At 43.8% G+C, this 20,665-nt stretch overlaps 1 protein-coding gene across 4 annotated transcripts in view; it reads left to right on the plus strand.

The window, feature by feature from the left end:
- Window positions 1–20,665, plus strand: part of TRAF3IP2 (TRAF3 interacting protein 2) — a 60,917-nt gene that overhangs the window by 27,499 nt on the left and 12,753 nt on the right. For 3 of the 4 annotated variants that reach the window (XM_006019473.3, XM_014517896.2, XM_025198842.1), the window contains 4 exons: window positions 7,006–7,186; window positions 11,940–12,133; window positions 15,696–15,784; window positions 18,341–18,409. In XM_006019473.3, coding sequence (XP_006019535.1) covers window positions 7,006–7,186; window positions 11,940–12,133; window positions 15,696–15,784; window positions 18,341–18,409 — 533 coding nt within the window. Of the gene's footprint in view, window positions 1–7,005; window positions 7,187–11,939; window positions 12,134–15,695; window positions 15,785–18,340; window positions 18,410–20,665 lie in introns of those variants that run through there. The other variant, XM_025198843.1, reaches the window with a different exon arrangement.

The raw sequence follows: 20,665 nt of genomic DNA on the forward strand, positions 1-20,665 counted from the left end.
CGGCCCCAGCACCACTCCCTCCCCTCACTGCAGGAGGGCCTTGATTTGCACCCCCACACCCCTTCCCTCCCCCACCCTTCCACCACAACAGACTTACCAGCTGAACCAGCCTCCTTAAAAATCTTTATCGGTTCACCCCTAATATACATCTATACACACACACACACACATATATATATATGTATATATCTGTACCTCTAACAACCCATCAAGTGACCGCTGTGGCTCACTTGACAGACCAAAATACCACCTTGAGAATTAAACTATTTTAATCCCATTACACAGTTCGCACCATGCACCCATTGCCAGTCCAGTGCTTTCACTCGTTGTTCTCCTGTTGTACTTGGCCTTGGTGAGGCCTTAGCTGGAGTACTGCATCCAGTTTTGGGCTCCACAATTCAAAAAGGATGTGGAGAAGCTTGAGAGAGTCCAGAGAAGTTCCACGCACATGATCAGAGGTCAGGAAAACAGACCTTACAACAACAGGCTGAGAGCTATGGGACTCTTCAGCCTGGAAAAGCACAGGCTCAGCGGTGATCTGATGGCCACCTATAAGTTTATCAGGGGTGTTCACCAGGATCTGGGGGAACAAGTATTCACCAGAGCCCCCCAAGGGATGACAAGGTCAAACAGTTATAAACTCCTGCAAGACCATTTCAGGATGGACATAAGGAAGAATGTCTTTACTGTCCGAGCCCCCAAGGTCTGGAATAGCCTGCTATCAGAGGTGGTTCAAGCACCTACTCTGAATGCCTTCAAGAAAAAATTGGATGTTTATCTTGCTGGGATCCTGTGACCCCAGCTGACTTCCTGCCCCTGGGGCAGGGGGCTGGACTCAATCTTCCGAGGTCCCGTCCAACCCTAATGTCTCTGAAATCTAGTGACAGACAGGGGAGACAAGGCTGAACTCTTCAATGAGTTTTTTGCCTCAGTGTTCCTGAACAAGGGTCAAGATAAGTCTCCTAATGGGTTCTTAGATGGGCATCAGAGGGACACCAACCTACCAACTGTTGACGCTGACTTGGTGCAGAGTCACTTGAATGGACTGGATGTGTTTAAGTCAATAGGCCCAGATGAGCTGTATCTGAGAGTACTGAAGGAATTAGCCGGTGTCATAGCAGAACCACTGGCTGTTTGAGCACTCGTGGCACTCAGGTCAGGTCCTGGAGGACTGGAAAAGGGCCAGTGTGGTTCCTATTTTCAAGCCAGGGAAGAAGGAGGATCTGAGTAATTATAGGTTACTCAGGTCAGTCTCACCTCTGTCCTTGGAAAAGTCTTTGAAAAGATTATTAAGGATCATATTTGTGTGAGTCCAGTGGGAAAAATAATGCAGCAGGGCAACCAACATGGATTCGTAGGAAGCAGATCATGCCTGACCAATCTGATTTCGTTTTATGACAGGGTCACAAAACGCTTAGACGCAGGAGTAGAGGTAGATGTCATTTACTTAGATTTTAGGAAGGCCTTCGATACATTATCTCATCCCATTCTCATAAATAAAGTAAGAGGCTGTGACTTAGATAATTACGCAGTCCAGTGGGTGGCTAATTGGCTTGGGGGTCACACCCAGAGAGTGGTAGGAGACAGGTCGGTATAAACCTGGAAGGATGTGGGTAGTGAGGTTCTGCAGGGCTTGGTCATTGGACCTGTACTCTTCAATGTCTTCATCAATGACTTGGATGTGGGTGTGAAGTGTACTCTGTCCAAGTTTGCAGATGGCACTAAATTGTGGGGTGTAGTGAACACTCTAGAGGGTAGGGAACGATTGCAGGCAGACTTGGACAGGTTGGAAAAGTGGGCAAAACACAAGAGGATGCAGTTCAACAAGGATAAATGCAAAGTGCTGCACCTAGGGTGCAAAAATATCCAGCACACCTACTGGCTGGGAAGTGACCGTCTCAGTAGCACAGAAGCAGAAAGGGATCTCGGAGTCATAGTGGATTCCAAGATGAACATGAGTCGTCAGTGTGATGAAATCATCAGCAAAGCTAAGTGCACTTTATCATGCATCAGCAGATGCATAACAAATAGAACCAAGGAGGTGATACTTCTCCTCTATGTGGCATTGGTCAGACTGCAGTTGGAGTACTGCATCCAGTTTTGGGTGCCATACTTTAAGAAGGATATGGATGACCTCGAGAGGGTCCAGAGAAGGGCCACTGGTATGGTCAAGGGTTTGCAAGCCAAGCCCTATGAGGAGAGACTAAGGGAACCTGGATCTCTTCAGCCTCCGCAAGAGAAGGCTGAGAGGTGATCTTGTGGCCCCCTACAAATTAATTAGGGGGGCGCAGCAAGGAATCGGAGGTGCTCTGTTCGCGAGCGCACCTCTTGGAGTAACAAGGAACAATGGTCATAAACTGACAGAGAGCAGATTTAGACTAGACATCAGGAAAAACTTCACGGTAAGAGTGGCCAGAATTTGGAATGGGCTTCTAAGGGTGGTAGTGCTCTCCCCTCCCTTGTGGGGCTTTATGAGAAGGCTGGATAGGCATCTGTCTGGGGTTATCTGACCCCAGCACATTTTCCTGCCCAGGCAGGGGGTCGGACTTGATGATCTGTTGAGGTCCCTTCTGACCCTAGCAGCTATGAATCTATGAATTCTGGATAAATTAAGTACATAGGCACTAAATGCAAATTTTTACAGCCATATTTAATTTCAAGGTTATTGTTTTCAAATTTGCTCAAATTTCCATGTGCTCAGAAACAGCAGGGTCTGATAGTAAAGAGAAAGAGATGGAGCTCCCAGGGGAAAAAGTTGGGGGGAAGCAGAGAGCAAAGGGGCTACCTGACCCCCCAGATTTATTTTCCCTGTGATAGCAGTGGGAGGGGGGAAAATTCAAAGTATACCTCCAATAATTAGATTCTATAACTGCAAAATTGTAACAAATTTATAAATTTTCTATATATGGAATCTAATCATGGGGGGGGGGGGGTCATCTTAAATCGGAGTTCTTTATTTTAGTAAATACAGTAGGTCCAAGGGAATCTAACTTGCACGAGACTCAGTATTGCCTCTAAATTTGACCCTTTGTAATAGTAAGAACATAAAAAGTGCCGTTTTGGGTCAGGCCAGTGATTCATCTAGCCCTATATCCTGTCTCCAACAGCAAGTAGTAAATGCTTTAGATCATGAGGGTCAAACTCATTTGTGCCCCCCAATCCTCCCAGGGCAGATCTAGATCACGTGACTCCTCACAGGCCAGATCCAGCTCAATCTCCAGTGGTGGGGCAAGAAGTGGTGTTCACCACCACAGGTGCCTGAGCCACTGTGTTAACAAGTTAACTACTTTCTGGGTGCATCTACATGTACAATTAATTCAAAGCAGCAAACTCAGGAGCATTTTGAGGCAGAGTAAACTACTCCTGGGCACAGCACATACACTTGTGCCCAGGACAGCAGCATTTGAGCTGGGGCGTAGCAGTTTACACCAGAGCAGCTCAGCCTTGGTCTCTGGGTGGTGTCAGGCAGCATTGGGGCTGGCTGGGGCACAACGGTGCTGAAAGTGCAGAGCTGTGTGGCTAGGAGACAAGTAGAACTCTCGCCATCTGGCTGGGCTGACCAAGTGCAATTTATGCCCACGGTCAGTGTCTACATGTGCATGTAATCACATTAAATTACCCCGGTATAAGATAGTGCTGCCCCCAGCAGCACTATCTTACTGCAGTGGTGATTAGTTTACTGAGACCTAATACTGTCACATGTGTAAGTGGTGACACTTTACTCCATAGCTAATTAGTCTACTCTGTAGTTAAGTGTATGTGTAGACGCAGCCCCAGTGTTAAAAAATAGTCCCTCTTGGATTTGTTTCAAACCTGTTAATTTCAGTGGGTGATCTCTACTTCCATCAGCAAGGCCAGCTGTGGGGAACTTCAGCACCGAAGACAACACAGTCTGCTCCTCAGCTTGTACAAGCCTTACTTCAGCACAGGGTTTAATTTTCTGGAAAAAGAGCTAGATTTATCAGAACACCTTACTGCTTCTCTCTTCAACATGCTCATTCTGTGTAGCAGTATGCAGTAAGGGATCCGTTTTAAAACATGAAGGATTCCCTTGGAGAAATCAGCAATGTTTCAACCATATTGAAAAGACAACAAAATAAAATAAAATGACTGAACTGTATTTGGTAAATACCACAAAGTTGCTAACTGGAGTTCTGAATCTCGAATTACTGTTACAATTTACTTACAGCTTTTTAAATTTCAAATAATTATTGGGCAGGAACAGCCCACAATACTGCTTTGCACTTAATGCATTCCAATATGCCTTTTGCAGACAATAACAATATAGGGCATTGTGTTTGCAGGCTGTAATCTAGCCATGGGCACCTGCTATCTGCCATTCAGTAGAACAGTAAAAGCACTTTTGATGTCAAAGAAATCCTCTCAATAAAGCTATTTTTGCTCAAGGCCAGTTACTTTAGATATTCATAATGTGGGTGCTCTTGATGTCTGAAACCATGGATACTTGATTGCAATGTGTTTTTGATAAACAATGTTTACACTTATTAAAATACTATATCATCAGGGCTATACATTTGAAAGAGGTGAGACTGTGTTGTCTTGTAATCCTCTAAACTATCCTGAATCCTCCACAGCACTGTCAGTTCTCTAGTACTAGCACAAGCAACACCATGAAAAACATGTTCACTTTTATTTCATTCTCCTACCCAACTGCTACCCAGCTAAAACATAAGGGAACATTCCCCTACTCAAATATCCATGGATAAACTATTGCCAACTGTCACATTTTTATCATTTGGTATTTTTCTTCTAAGCCCTAGCTCCTGGAGTCATGTGATTATGTAAAATAACCACTATTATTTTTTGAACTGTCTAATCCTCATGGTGGCAGAAAGAAACATGAAAAGTGACTCTAATACACTTACAAGTTAAAAAAAATCAAAGGCAAAGTAACAGAACACACAGGGCATACTTTGAATTTTATCTTTTTCGGGCTCCAGGATCATAGTTTTTTTAATATTTGGAATTGGTGGCATTGTAAACAATATTTTTAAACGTATTTGTAGTCTGTTTTATTTTGTGTGTTAACATTTGGCAGTGGTAAAAAGCTACTTTATTTATCATAATAAAATAAGAGCACCAGTTATTTAATTTGTCTTAAAACTGGAATTTGTTGAACTTTGTAGCTTTGAAACTGTGATTGTTCTAAATTAAACACATGTAAATAAAAATGGACTTAAAACATTTAGTACTCTTCTTTCTTTGTGAAAAGATGCACACTCTACATTTAGAGTTTCAACTGTTTTTAAACAAATCTCCTACTGGGTGCACTTAACTATGGAGCTGACTAATTAGCTCTGCAGTAAAGCATCAGAGTCTACACATGCTCTGGTATTAGGGCACAGTAAATTAATTAACTCCACCATAGGATAATACTGTTGGGGACAGTACTATCCTACAGTGGAGAAATTTACTCTGCTGAAACACACATGTAGATGGTGACAAGGGCTACCTGGGGCACAAGGGTGCTAAAGTACAGGGGGCTGCCTGCTGCCTAGCCCCGCACTGTAGCACCCTCATACCCCAGCCAGCACCTCCATTACCCAATGCCACCACCTGGAGTCTGGTGCTGAATCCCTGGGCCCTCTGCCAGCCCAGGGCTACTCTGACCCGGCGTAAAGTGCTGTGGTCCTGGGTGCCTTAAGGCTACGTTGACAGTGGGTATGTCTACATATTCATTAATGCATCGTAATTACTGTGCATTAAGTTTAGTATTTGTATAACCAAGTACTAAATCAATGTGCAGTAAATGGCACTACTACACAATAGCGCTGGTGCGTGGCTTCTTAGTGACACTAACTGCACAGTAGCATATAGCACGGGCTTTGTCCTGCACGCTACTGTGCAGTTGAATTAGGCTACTGTGCAATTAACATATCATCTAGACACACCTGCTGCATGTGTCTATATGAGATGCTTAATGCCCATTGGACTAAATCTACTGTGCATTAGCATGACAAAAACCATGCTACTATACTAATGTGCAGTAGATTAGTCCAATGAGCATTAAGCATCACAAAAAAAGCATTAGTTTATGCTAATATTCAGTAGACTTAGTCCAATGAGCATTAAGCATCACTAAAAAAACTGTTCACTTGTGCTAATGTGCAGTAGCACTAATTATGGTGCATTGAGTTAGTACCTGATATTACAGATACTAAACTTAATGCGCTGTAGTTACAGCTCATTAATGAGCATATAGATGTGCCTGATGTGTCACAAAACTAGGCATGCTACTGTTTTTCAAGGACTGAAGCCTGGTAGAATAGGATCACACATAGGTGCCTAATAGATGGAATATGATCTGGCCTAATAGATGGAATATGATTTATTTTAGTTACCAAACAGCACTGTTATGTGAAGACAATAGCATTTTGCAAAGAAGTTATTTCAGCAAAGATTGATATGTCAGATTCCTCTGCAACTGCTCAGGTAATACAAGAATCTAACAGTAATGCCTTATAAAATTCAGTTTGATATAAAATGTTTTCAGAATGAAGCAACAAAACAGGAGAGAATTTTTCACTTTTCATTTACAATAATTTCAGTCTGTTTAGCCTTAGTGTTGCAAACTGATTTGTTCCAGGATTTTTCTTCTGCTTTCATGAGATTGTTGAGATGATTCATTTTATCAAGTTATAGCCAAAAACAAAACAAAAAAAAATCAGGCATGTTAAATCTGGAAGCAGACCAGCTCTCACTATTTAACCATCAATCTTCCCAACATTTCAACCTACTGTGGAAAGCTGAACCATATTGTTTGTAAAAGGGGAGAATGCCTCTTTACAGAACTATGTTTTCTTTACAGAATTTTGTTTGGTAAAAATTTCCTGAAACCTGCTCCTGATCAGACTATGCAAACCCCAAGCTGCTAGAACTTTCCTAGATACAAAGCAGGATATGTTTGAAGGATAAATAGCTGAATGTGAGCAAAACTGAACTGATTAAATGAGAGTTTCTGCCTTTGTTTTCTTAATCTCTTAGATGGAAGAGCTCCTTACCATGCATCTCAGCCCGTGCCTCCTGTTCCTGGACCTTGCCTGAGAGTCACCCGCCCAGCCCAGCAAGTAATCCCTCATTATTCTAATCCTCACGTTCTTCCTAAGTGCAATGGAGAAAGAGTAGCACAGAGAGAATGCTCTTCTTCTGTACACCCGCAATTCCTGTAAGTATGCTTGGAGAGATGAGACTCAAACATTGGAAACTCTGTAGTAGTGCTATTGAGGTTTTTTCATTTGTTCTGAAGCCTGCCATGTAGCACTTCTGAGGTGTATGTGAGGAAGCTAGTTTAGAGATGTGTTTGTTTAGGTGCTATCTAACATGCAGTGGAACCACTGATATCAGCAGAATGTAGATTCTCAAGGTGATACCAGAACTTCAAAGCCAGCTATCTGAAATGTTGTTACAGTATCTGCTCCGTTCTGGAGTGTGCACTTTAACAGCCATAAATACTTGAAGGTTAAAAGGGAGAAGAGTTGAAAATATATTAAGGAAACCTTAGAGATTCCACACCATTCCCTTACCCAATTCACAAACAAAGGTCAGTTAGGATACATTCTTTAGACTTCAGTTTTATGAAGTCAAATAACCTTGAATTATTAAGTGATTCACAACAAATTATTTCATATTCAGCTCAGAGAAAAATAGGGGAAATCTTGAGCATTTCTGATGTGGGTCTAAGGCCAGAGACAGATATTCAAAAAGCCTAAGCCTGAATTGATTCACTCTTTGCAGGTTAGTCTAACCTGGCTAGGCTGAACTGGTTTGAAACCAGACATACATTCTCTCTGGACTGAGGAAATTCAGGCACATGTCTGCATTGGCTCAGGCTAGAAGCTGGGGGGCACTAGAGCAACCCTCCCTTCCCTTCTGCAGGGAGCTGATCTGAGGGGGGAGTGGCCAGGCTCTGGCAGGACTCTCATTAGGGAGGTCTGCCTTCATGGTCCCAGGCTTTTCCCCACTGGCTGCTCATGGGGCGGAAGTGTTGCCTGCCCCCAGCCCTGAGCTAGCACTCTGAAACAAGGTGGGGGAAGTGGGGTTCAGTGTATGCATCTGTTGACGATACAGAGCTTTTCAATCTCCCTCCCTGCTTTGTCATACTGTCTGCAGCAAACTGACAGGCAAGCAAGCCAGCTGGGGGCTGATAGTGATAACAGTCTTTATCATTTAATTAGCAAGACAATGGCCTCTCCCCATTACTTCAGACTTCTTAAACAGCTTACCGGATGACCTGTTGATTAGCTCCAAACAGCCCTAAGCAGTCACTGTTCTGTCTGCCTGCCCCAGGTGAAAATGGAGAGAGAGACACACAGAGACACCTCTCAACATTAGCTAGCATACCACACGCCTAGGGTCCGTGGGGCTGGGGTCCATATTGTGGGAGATGAGAGGGAGGAGAAATTCCTGCTTGAGCAGTGAGGGTGTGGTTGGGCAGGGGGAAGCCAGGCAGACCCTGCTGTGTCTGCAGTCTCTGATGGAGGCCTAACACAACATTAGCTAGCATACCACATGCTGGCTATGGTTCATGCTGTGGCAGAAGGGAGAAAGGGATCTCTGCTTAAGCAGCAAGTGGTGAGGGGGAGATGGGGAAGCCAACAGACCCTACTGTGCCTGCAAGTCTCTGCCAGAGCTCTGGCTAGGGAGCAGAGGGGAAGGGCCAGCCCTGCTGTGGAGCAGAGAGCTCCGCCCAGCCCCAAGAGCTTGCTGGGATGCTGGGGGACTCTGATTTAGCTTAAACTAGCAAGGGGTCTGAGGCAAACATTGCATAAACTGGTTTGACCCAAATCAGTTAAGTCTGATGCTACATTCAACCAGCTTTATCTCAAACCAGTTTCAGCCATTTTCAGACTGGTTTATGTACATTGAACATCTGTTCTGTTACAGGTTTACACCAGTTTCTGATCACTTAAACTGGTTTATGTGTAATGTCTGTCCCTAGCCTAAATGAATGGTCCAGCATTTCTCATGCAATAGTAGAATATTGTACATCCAGCTGTTTTCATCTCAGGATCTCTTAAGGCTTCACAGCAATTTATTCATTAGGCCTCACACCCCCTTGTTTTGTAATCCGTGTTGTTCTCATTTAACAGATGCAGCACATTAGGGAGAGATTTTTTTTTTCCATCCTGGTTGCCCAAAGTTAACTAGAATGAAAGTTGCAGGTACTTATCTTGGTACTGAAGCATGAGTGAATACACCTGACTTCTAGGTATCCATGTTCTGAAAATGTTTGTGGGTGACATGACCACAGGACAAAATTGGGTTCATTATAGGAACAGTAACAGCATACAGTTCTGGCTGAGTGCTAGACTGCTACTCAGCATTCTCTTCCTGTGATTAAATTAAGAAATAACACAAGCAGACCAAGATTGTGGTCGAGCAGTAGCTGCAGCACTTAGAGGTTTCATTTGAGTTTCAGTTTGACAGAGGAAACAACAGTGAATTTCTGGTGCCCTTCACTTATTTCTTTAATCAAATGAAAAATGAATTATCATTTAATAATATAATGGATTTTATATATTTTATACTACAGAAATTCTGGTAGCTTTATAATTAGCTGTGAAAAACATATCCTTGTTTCTTTTGTGGATGTATGTCTCACTTTCCTTTGCTCCTCTTTTGCAAGAAATCTAAAATATCATGGTACCTGGCCTGTGGCAAACTGCTGGTGCTACTTGTGAGATGTGTATCTGTTACATGTACACATGAGAATCTAAATCATTTTTTTTTTGTTGAATCTGCTGATGGTGATGAATGAAATCTTTCTTTTTTGTTCACAATATATTCCGTACTTGCCAGCCTAGCAGCACTTTTACTCACACTTGTGATTGGAGTTATTTGTTTTGGAATGCCCTTGAACAAATACAACACTCTTCATATGCCAAGTTGCTCATCAATAGTATTTGCCTGTAAGGGTGTTTAGTAACTTTTTAGCTTTAACAGAATCCACCAAATGTGAGGAGAAAAAAATATCTTGTGGCCAGATTGTCAATACTCACTGGAGGTAAGTAGGAAGAAAATGAGAGAGAGAAAGAGAAGGTTTGTTTGACTAAATATTGTGGTAGATAGGGAAAAGTATTTGAAAAAGAGAAGAATAGGGGTTAAATCCCATTTCACATTCTGTGCCTGTGTGTCACATACACAGCTGCATACTGGCAAGACCTAAGTTATAGGCCTCCTTAGACAGAGAGGGTTTGAACCTGTCTCCTGCTTCTCAGAAAGCACCCTAACCACCAAGCGACAGGGGATGTATTGACCGGGACCCTCTCCAGCCCTCCTTTAGAAGCTGGCCCTGTGCCTTGTATTTAATAGTCATTGGATAAAATGTATATACAATCGTGGGAAGGTTTCTCCTTACTGGGAACAGGAACCCAGGTTAGAACTCAGGGTTTCCACTTTTCCAAGGAACATTCATCTCACTAAGCTATGCACCCTCTGCTTTGTTCACTTCTAATGTAACCTCATATATCTCCCTCTCTTGCTTGCCCTGCAGGTCAGATTCAAGGAGGGAAGGTGGGGGGGACTAGAGAGAGGTCTAAACACCGGAGTGGTTGGCAACATTTTGCTAGGAAGCAGGAAATGCAGGTTCAGGTCTTCTCTGACTGAAGGGGATCCTGAACCTTGAATCTCTTGCTCTCTGGGCAAGTGCCCGAACCACTAGGTATCGACCTAATGCTCCTCCTCTTCCTCTACCACTGCCTCCACTGCTTTACTTCTGGCAGGTACATAAGCAGGATATGCATAAGTGCCACAAACTACAATTCTGCAGCTATGCACATGCTAGCTAGGCACATAAAAGGAAATAGGATGTAACCCTAGTTTTTCTTACCTCTTCCTGAACCTGACAATAGGGTTAGTGAAGAGAGGGAGGTAGTGTTGAAATAATGTAGCCAGAATGGTCCAGGAAATATGCAAGAGGTAAGAAGTTCTGTGAGGGATGCTTTTTATTGGACCAACGGCATGGTTGGGAGAGACTTTTGTTATATCTGCTTCTTTCCCAGAGACCTGAGGAAGGGTACCTGAAAGCTTGTTTAAGTCTATGCCGACCATGCAGTTCGGCCAAGAAAAGATATCACTCAAAAAAATCTTTGCTTTTCTTGAGAGGTGACACTTGCAAGGTACTTTCAGCCCTGCCCTGCCAGTTCGCACAGCAAGCACTGATTCTTAACCTGATTCTTGCCTGGAGATCCTTTTAGGGGCGCTGCAGAGTGCTATAGAAAGTTAGCACTGTTAGGTGTGCAAATATAATTCACAAAATGAGCCCAGACATATATTCCAAATAGTCACCCATAGTGCTAAAAACAGTTTGCCCTGTTGTGGTCTTTCGGTGTCCTCTGCAACAGAAAAACTGCTCCATTATTTTTCCATTGTCAAAAAATAAATGGAAACAAAGATCTAGCATTTTCCAAGGCGTACCTCCGATTTAACGAGGGGTGCATCAAATTTAAGAAGGTTAAGAGCCACTGCTCTAGATGATGACAGCAGACTATACAAGTGTTACTTTGAGGGTCACATACCTAACCTGCTGACCAGCATCATTTGGAAAGATTACACTTTCTTGCTCAAAAAAGATTTTATTTTCTTAGCTTTCATATCTGAGAACTGCTTTCTCTAGCATTCGGCTACTGAGGTCAGTGCCTTCTCTTCAGTAAACTGTACCAGTGTGGTAGACTTCCAGCCAGGAAGCATCAGTGGTAACACATGTCAAAAGGCACCAGAACAGCTGAGCCAGCAACAGGTCTTCAAAATCTCTAAAAAGTCAACCCTATTTAGATGGTGGTGGTGGTGGTGGTCGTGATGATAATAGTAATAATAATTACATTACCACACACTGTTAAGAGGAATAATTTTTGTTCCTCTCTTTAAAAGGGTAGAATTTTACCTTGTATAAAGAAATCTCCATCTACTTTTCTTTCTAGAAACCAGTTCTACAACCAGCTACCTAATGGAGGGCCGCCACCAAATGCATACGCCCCAATGGAGGAATGCCTGTGTCCTCCACACTGTGCAGATCAAATGATCAATTTTCCACCCCCTGCTGCTGTCCCAAGACCTCCTAGTAACCCTGCAGCCAAGGGAACTCTGAGAACAAGCAATTTACCAGAAGAGCTGCGTAAGTTATTAGTAAATTAGTTCTGTCAGGCTTTTTTCGCCAAAAGCAGCCTATCAGTTTTAGATAGCATGAAAAGCTTTAGTTAGCATAAAAATGTAAACCGCGTAAAGAAATAAAGAAAACAAAGAAACAAAATACTAAACATCATCAAGTCATCCATACATGTGTGTGTACTGTAGCAAATTATTCCCTTGGATCCTGAAAAAAATTAACATAATTCTCATTAATTGTTTATCATTTTGGTGGGTTTTTTTATTAAAGAAAATAACCACTTTTTAGATTGTTTTCTTGGAGCAGATGATTTCTTGCTATACTACATGCTTCTGTGAGGCAGGAGGCACTGCAGCTCAGACTGTGTGTACACTGCAAACTTGCCATGCCACACAGCGATGCACTCAAACATGCTGTGGCGGACAGAGCTTGTTTGAGTGCATTGAGTGCACTGATAGTGCCCGCCACTTCAAGAGTGGAGCCAAGCAGCTGGCAGGTGCTTGATTGTGGTGGCCATTTTAGATCTCTGGCCACCCATATAAACAGGGTAGTTCACTTCTGGCAGGCAGGCAGCAATATTGCCTGGCTGCAAGGCTTGATGTATTATCCTGGAGGTAAGGGAGGAGCTGTAGGGGTGACTTGGAGGCTCCTGGTCCTGGGCATGACCTAAAACTGCACCCTGCCAGGAGTGGGTGGCCTGGTGGGGCTCTCAATGGCACGGGAGCCTCCAGAAAATGCCAAGCCAGGTATCACCCTGGTGAAAGGCAGGTACGGGTGCCTTAACCCTAGCCCCCACCTTTGGGTGGGTGTGATGTCAGGGGCCTTATGGGTGATACGGCTGGCGGGTAGTGTAGCCCCCCCCCTCAACCCCCCTGCCATGACTTTGCTATTAACTATCAAGAGAGGGGTTCAGTGAAGATCTTCCCAGAGGGGCTTCCCAACAACGGCTGTACTCACAGTTGCTTGGTGCGGTGTTCCACGGGGCTCCACCTCCCCATACACCCCATCCACTCGCCAGCTGGTTATGTGATGGTCCAACGTTGGCCTGGGTCTGGTGGGCTTGCCCGCGGTCTGCTTCGGGGAAAGGGAAGAGCGCTCGGCTGAATGGTTCCGCTGGCTCGTGTCCCTCAGGTCTTGATGCACAGGCCCTTTATCCCTATCCCTGGGACTTTCCTCCTTTCCTCCTTTTTCCTTTCCTTCTGTAGTCTTCAAAAAAATATTCTTCTGGAGAGGAGCGGGATGTGGAGCTGCCTCCTCTTCCCCAGCTATCTACAGGGGGTTTAAAACCCCTCCCCTGCTCTACTTCTTCCAGAGGGGGTGCTTGCCTCTCCTGGTCAGGCTCCTGCAGGATGCTGCATTGCTTCCCCTGTTCTGTCTCCAGCGGGGGCTCAAAGTTCTCCCCTGCGCCACTTGCTGGTGCTGCACCAGCTGTGCTATGCTTTTTCCCGGTGAGAGCCTCATCACGCCATGCGTGCTGCCTGCCAGCTCACTCTCCCTCTGGCTCCTCCTCCTCCCCGTGGGTTCCATCTGGGCTTTTAAACTTCCCCACGGCGGCCATGCTGGCTGTCGCGGTTGGTCCAGCTGTTCCCTGCATGGGGAACAGCTGCTTAAACAGCCGGCGTAACTCCAGCTCGTGTGGCCACAGCCGTGGCTGCCGGCTCCTGCACTGCCGGACCGGACAGAGGTAAGTTCCCCCCTCGGGGGGTCTGTTTCTGGTTTTGGGCCCCCCGGTGTTTACCCTCTCCTGCTTTAGAGCCTGTGGGGGCATGTCACCACCACAGAGGGTCACATAACATTGGAGGTAGTGGCGCCAGGCATGGCTGAGGCCACCTGAGCCCTGTGGGGTGTAGGACCCTGAGGAAAGGTAGTTGGGGCCAGGCATGGTTACGGTCACCTGAGCCCACCAGGGAGGGAAGCCCCATGGCCCTGAGTGAGGGGGCGGTGTGGAGCCCCAAGTGAGGGGAGTAGGCCTAGGGCATGTCTCTGGACACCTGAGGTTGTAGCTTGGGCCAGAGGCTGAGTAAAGGGCTCAGTCTGAGAGATAGGGGCAAGTCTTGACCCCGGTAAGTCCTCCACTGCTGGGTGGCCACGTGTGGGTTGAAAGCAAGACCTATAGTGGAGCACAATGACATGCTGCTCCAGGGTGGGAGTGATTGTCCCCGTGAGACCCCGGAGCACCAGTCGTGGTGTGGGATAAGAACGCTCTGGTGAGAGGTGGCCCCAGAAAGGGGGCGGAGATGAGGAGCCCCAGTGTGGGGGAAGGAAAACCAGAGGGCTGAGTGCCCGGTATGTTTGTATGTATAGAGTTGCCCCTGGAAGGGGCCAGAGCAAGCTTAGACCCGGTTAGGTAATTGGCTGGCCACTACCCCGGTGAGGGTCATGGGAAAGACCCAAAAGACGGTACATCTGCCACCCAAGGTATGAACTAGGTAAAGCCTATGGCCTAAGGGGCCTGCTCCAAGAGGGAGCAAGGCAGTATAAGTTGTCGATGCGAGAAACGAGACCATGTGAGAGAGGGTGGAGTGTGTGAGGCCCTAGTGAGAGGAGGGCGGTATGAATGTGTGTGTGTCTGAGGCCTGACAATGAGACCTAAGCTTAGTCCAGCTGTAGGCTGGGAGCACTGTGTCATCTGGATAGTTTATCTCAGAACATCACAAAGTGCGTCTGAGTGGTTATCTCAGGATTGCATCATTGAATCAATGGCAGAAAAGCAGCAGTACATTCAGCCACTCACTAAACCCTCATTAGAAGAGTGTTGTGTGTACACACCAATCCTGGGACATTTCTGTTTTGAGACAAACACAACTTGTCCAGGGACAAATCTAACATCTTTCCTAATCAAAGCGTCACAGCAGCTGACTATGCCTACCCACTGTCATACTGAGGTGGTGCACCCACTTCAATGCAGAACCAGATGGACAGTGGGAAGCATTACAAATGGTTTTAAATTAATGTTATATTGTCATTGTCTGAGAAGGTTTAGGATTTGAAAAGGCAAAGTTGTTTTAACTGGTGTTGATCAGCAGAGATCCAACATCTCTACCAGAATCTTAGTTTCCACTATTTTGTCTTGTATTCCTAGTTCAAAATCCCATGTTACCAGTCATCACATGCCTCTCTCTTAGTTCCACTGTCATTGTTGCTCTTGGTTGTGCTCTAACTTAATCACTCGTTATGAGCTTGATGCAGAAATTACTGGGTAAAATGTTATGGCTTGTGTTAGGCAATAGTGGAATTAAAATGGTCTATTCAAGGATGATCCAATTGGTCTCTTCCAGTCTTCAATTTTATGATTCTTGGATTCTTAAACTGGTTATAAGGGTACAGTGCATGACCCCTCTGCACTTCTCCAGTCAAGTCCTAACTCTTGGGCACCTCAGAAGCAAAGAGATAGGATATTAAATCTGGACTAGGATTTCTACACAGAAGTGCAGAGTACAGTCACCACGCTGGCTCTGATTCATTTTGTACACAATCCAAACAGGTGCTTAAGCAAGCCAAGTTATGAAATTGTCTCCACCTCTTTGAATTTTTTTGACTCACTACAAATTTATATGAATGTCTCTCTTAGGTAAAGTTTTTATAACCTATTCCATGGATACAGCTATGGAGGTCATGAAATTTGTGAACTTTCTGCTTGGAAATGGATTTCAAACTGCAGTGAGTACTCTTTTTATAGAGAATGGTTTTCAGTCAAGGGAGAAATGAGGGAGACTTTTTAAATAGAGCATATAGAATGTATTAAATATTTTTTCTGCATATCATGACATTTTGTAGATAAGAGAAAAGGAAAGAAAGCTAACTTGGATTTTGGCTGTAATGTTTAGTTTAAATTATGCACATCATCATTTGACTGTGATTTATTTTTAAGTGAGTTTTGAACTTTTGAAAGGTACTTGAATGAGAGCTCTGGAGATTTCTATTTATGGACCCCAGGTACAACCCTGACATCAGTGTGAGCTTTCTTACACTGATCCATCAATGTGCTGTTTCCTTGTTTTGGACCAAAATGGGGGGAAAAGTTCAGTTTTCATGTCCATTCTACCCAAACTATGGCTTCTTTGCTAAAAATACTAAGGCCATAGAAAGATGTTACATTAACACTAAATATGCCCTTGTAAAGCTACAAAAAGCAAGCATCAGTCATTTAAGCTGTTTGTAGTGCTACAAAGATGTGGAAAGTGCTATAAAAAACCTAGTACTTTCAAAGAGGAACTTCTCCATTGTCTAGTGCAGAGGTTCTCAAACTTTTTTGTACTAGGATCCATTTGTAAACATTGATGACCAGTCCCAACCCAGTGCTCCTAGATCCTGACCTGCTGCCCCCAGAACCCCAGTTTGTGGGGCAGGAGGTAGGTGTGTGGTGTGTGGGGGGGGAGGGGGAGACATAGGGAGTCCCAAGCAGCCCCTTGCAGGCTGGAACTCTGCCAGCCTGCAAGTGAAAAGCCATGGGTTCCCACATTTTTAAAGTTTGTTCATGACCCTTTCATATATTCTTGCAACCCACTTTTGGGTCACGAGTCACGGGTTGAGAAACACTGGTCTAGTGCTACATGTAATACCTATCCCAACCTCCATGAGTTCTCAAAGAGATCATGGCTCTGAAATTAAATCAGCCAATTCCTTCAGTACCTGAGGGTGCATCCCATCTGGCCCTACTGAAAGCATCTAGCTTCTCTAAATAACCCCTAACCTGTTCTTCTGCTACTTTGTTCTATTTGTTTCCTTGTCTATCTCTGCCACCAACTGCAACTCATCTGGTAGTTGTCCCTGTTTATGAAGACTAAAGTAAAAAGGCATTAAATATTCCAGCTTTTTCTGCATCATCTGTAACTACATTGATGCATAACTATATAACTCCCTACATTCTGTAAGGGACTTATGATTTTCCTATTACTTTTGACATACTTGTAGAAACTCTCTTGATCGCCTTTTATGTCCCTTGCCAGTTGAATCTCCAATTGTGCCTTGGCTTTCCTAATCTTTTTCCTGCATGCTCCTTCTACTCTTCCCTAATACTATGGCCAAGTTTTCACTTTTTATAAGATTCCTTTTTGAGTTTCAACTCATTAAAAAGATTACTGTCTTCCCATTCTTCTGTCTTATCACTCAGGATAGCTTGCTCTTGTGCCCTTAAAAGGCCCTCCTTAAAGTACAGCCAGCTTTCCTGGTACCGTTTTAGACCTGCCTCGCAAGAGATCCTGCCTACCAGTTCCCTGAATTTGTTAATGCTTGCTTTTCTGAAGTCCAGTGTCTTTATCCTGCTGTTCTCTTTCCTTCCTCCCTTTAGGGTCTTGAACGCTATCATTTCATTGTCACTGGGTGTGTCTACACATTCATTAATTTGCTTTTGGTAATGCACACTAAATTTGGTAACCCCATTGTGAGGTACTAGAAAAAGGTGCATTAGCCTATTTTAATACACATTAGCAAAAGTGCCTGGTTTTTCTGTGATGCTTTAATGCGCATTAATATAGGCACTTGTAGACACACGCACTGTCACCCAAGCACTCAAGTTACCTTCCACCTTCACATTCTCAACCAGTTCCTCCTTGTTTGGATGCAGCAAGCCAAGAAGTGTTTCCCCATCAGTGGGAATGTCTATACCTGCATTAAGGCACTTTTTAAATGTGTATTAAATTTAGTACCTCCAATATGAGGTACTAAAGAAATGTGCATTAGGCAGCCTTAATGTGAGGTAATAAATGCACACATTTTAAGTGATGCTTAATGCGCAGTAACCTATTTTACTGCACTTCTGTGTAATCAGTTTTTTACATAACACTTTAAGGAGCAGTAAAATAGGTTACTGCACATTAAAGTGTAGATGAGCCCAGTGGTCTGTCTACTATTTGTATCACAAAAGTTATCCCCAACCCACTCCAGTAATTTGCTGGATTGTTTGTGCATTGCTGAGTTTTCTTCTCAGCAGATGTCCCAAAAATTAGAGTCCCCCATGAAAATCGGGTTCTGTAACTTGGAAGCTTCTGTTAGTCGTTTAAAAAAGACCTCATCCACCCTTTCCTCCTGGTTTGAGGTCTGTAGCAGTTGCCCACCATGACAGGAGTTATATGTCTGTTTTATTTTGGTTTTAAAGTAAAAGGCATAAATTAAAGGAGCTGAGGAACAGGCCAGGCATTCAAGAACATTCTTGAAGCCAGCAAATGGGGAACAGTTAGAGATGAAGTATAACCCCAAACTCCTGTTCTCTTACAGATTGATATATTTGAGGACACAGTACGAGGTATCGACATCATTAAATGGATGGAACGCTACCTAGGTGACGTACGTAAAGGCAATTTAATCTTGCATGGGTATTTCCCCCAGAAAGGATCCAAGGAACATCTTTAATTTGATACTATCAAGGAGGGACCAGAAAAAAATACATTCTTTCCCCCTACTCTTCCACCAGCTTAGAGGCATGTAATAGAAATGTAAACCCAAGGTCTCAATCACTTTTATTTATTAAACATTCCAAAGCGCTCTCTCTCTACAAGATGAGGTGTTAATCCTGACATCCTGGCCAAACTCAAACCTTGGTAGTTAAATTCTGGCTGAAATTTCAGTTGAACAAATTGTTTCTTTCAAAACTGTGTAATATTTCTATGTATGGTTAAGCAATTACTGTGTTTCCTCCCAAGAGGAGCTGCATTACAGCAGCAAATGTAGTCACCCTACTTCTCATATAATTTGCATATCAGTACATTTGTAAAGCACTCTGAGGTTCTTCTAGATAAAATATGCCATATCAATATATGCTTGAAATCAGTGCTCTGCTAGTTAGAGTGTAGGTTTAATTTGACAGCTTTATTTTTTCTGAAAAGCAGGACTTGATTCAAAGCAAAGATCATATTCCTATTAATTATGAGGTCCTTCGCTCCTGCAAATTTCACTGAAGCTCATGGTAGCTATGAGTGTTCAGTCCTTCTGAGAATCACATGAAATCATTGTACTAAGCAAGAACCAGTGGTGATACCCTGTGACAAAACTGATGCAGTTATTTTGTGCATATTTTAATGTATGCATTTAATTCATTCCTTTTATTACATATATATCTACTCCTGATTTTATGATGTAATCTTGGTCAAGATAATTGATCTCTCTGTGCCTCAACTTTCCTATTCATAAAATGGAGTTGAGTTACTATTTGGAGTGCTGTCAGGTTGAAATTTTTGCTGCATGCTTTGAGATCCTGAAAAAAGATCCCTACTTTTCAGAAGTGCACACAAGTAAGACAGAACTGCTTGGACACATGAATGTGTGTTTGCCTATGCAAATTCTCAACATGCATTTACACATCTGGCAATATATGTGCAAGTCAGGCACATGTAACAGTGGTTCTATAATATGGTGATCCAGTGCATGTGATCGTGGTTCCTTGTAATGTCTGGCCCCCACAACTCTACATCATTCTACAAGGGTGTTTCAGAAACTAACTTCACTTCTCTACATAGTTGCCCTGCTTTGCAAGACAGACATCCCACCAAATCACAAGTTTCTTGATACCATCCTGAAAGAAGGTTTTTTGGTTGCTGTGACAGCCATTCCTGCATTGCAAGTTTCACGTCTGCATCACTGGCAAATTTGTGTCCACAAAGAGCCTCCTTCAGTGGTCCAAACAGTGGTGATAATTACATGGAACAAGATCAGGACTGTATGGCAGATGCAGTAAGATTTCACAGCTCAGTGCATGCAAAGTCTTGAGAGTCATCCACGCACTATGTAGGCTCATATTGTGTGCTAGAGAAGAACAAACACCTTGCTTGACTGTTCCACACCATTTGGTCTGAATAGCTGGCTTGTCAGATTGTTTTGGAGAACATGGCAGTACGTGTTACTGTTGATCATGACCCTGTGCTCCATGGAATGGAAAAGGAGCAGTCCTTTGCAATCCCAAAACAGAATGAACAAGACCTTGCCAGATGATGGATGAGTGCAGAGTTTTTTAGGCATACTCTGCCTTTTGCTCTTGGGATTATAACAGTGCACCCAGGTCTGATTCCTGGTGACAATGCATGAGAGGAATACCTTGCCATTGTCCTGTACCCATTGCAGAAGCTGGGTACACATTTCCACATGCTGTTGTTTAGGCACATATGTCACTTGCTTTGCACCCAAAGGACACACACTTTCCAGTAATTCAGGTGATCATGCAAAATGGGGTGGAGACTGCCAGCACTTACACCTGTTTTCACCAGTAGTTGAAGAATGCTCATTCACCTGTTTGTGCACATAGCGACGATGACTGTAGCACCATTGTTTCCATCATGGCTGTGCTGGGGTGTCCCACTTGGGTTCCTCTGCTACGGACATGTGACCATTTTTTTTTAACTTCTCTCCCTGCTTTCCATTGAGCCATACAGTTCTCATGATTTTTTGCCACAATCCTGTGGTACATTTCTCTAGGTGGCACACCTTGGGAGCCTATACATGTGCAGCAAGGCTGTTCTGACACTGGAATTAGAGCACATCGCAGCAGACTCGATTAATTGAGTCTGGTTGAGTGTGGTAATTACTGCACTCCAGCAGACTCCAGCATCA

This window comes from Alligator sinensis, unplaced genomic scaffold (assembly GCF_000455745.1).
Source record: "Alligator sinensis unplaced genomic scaffold, ASM45574v1 scaffold737_1, whole genome shotgun sequence".
NCBI classification, from domain to species: domain Eukaryota; kingdom Metazoa; phylum Chordata; order Crocodylia; family Alligatoridae; genus Alligator; species Alligator sinensis.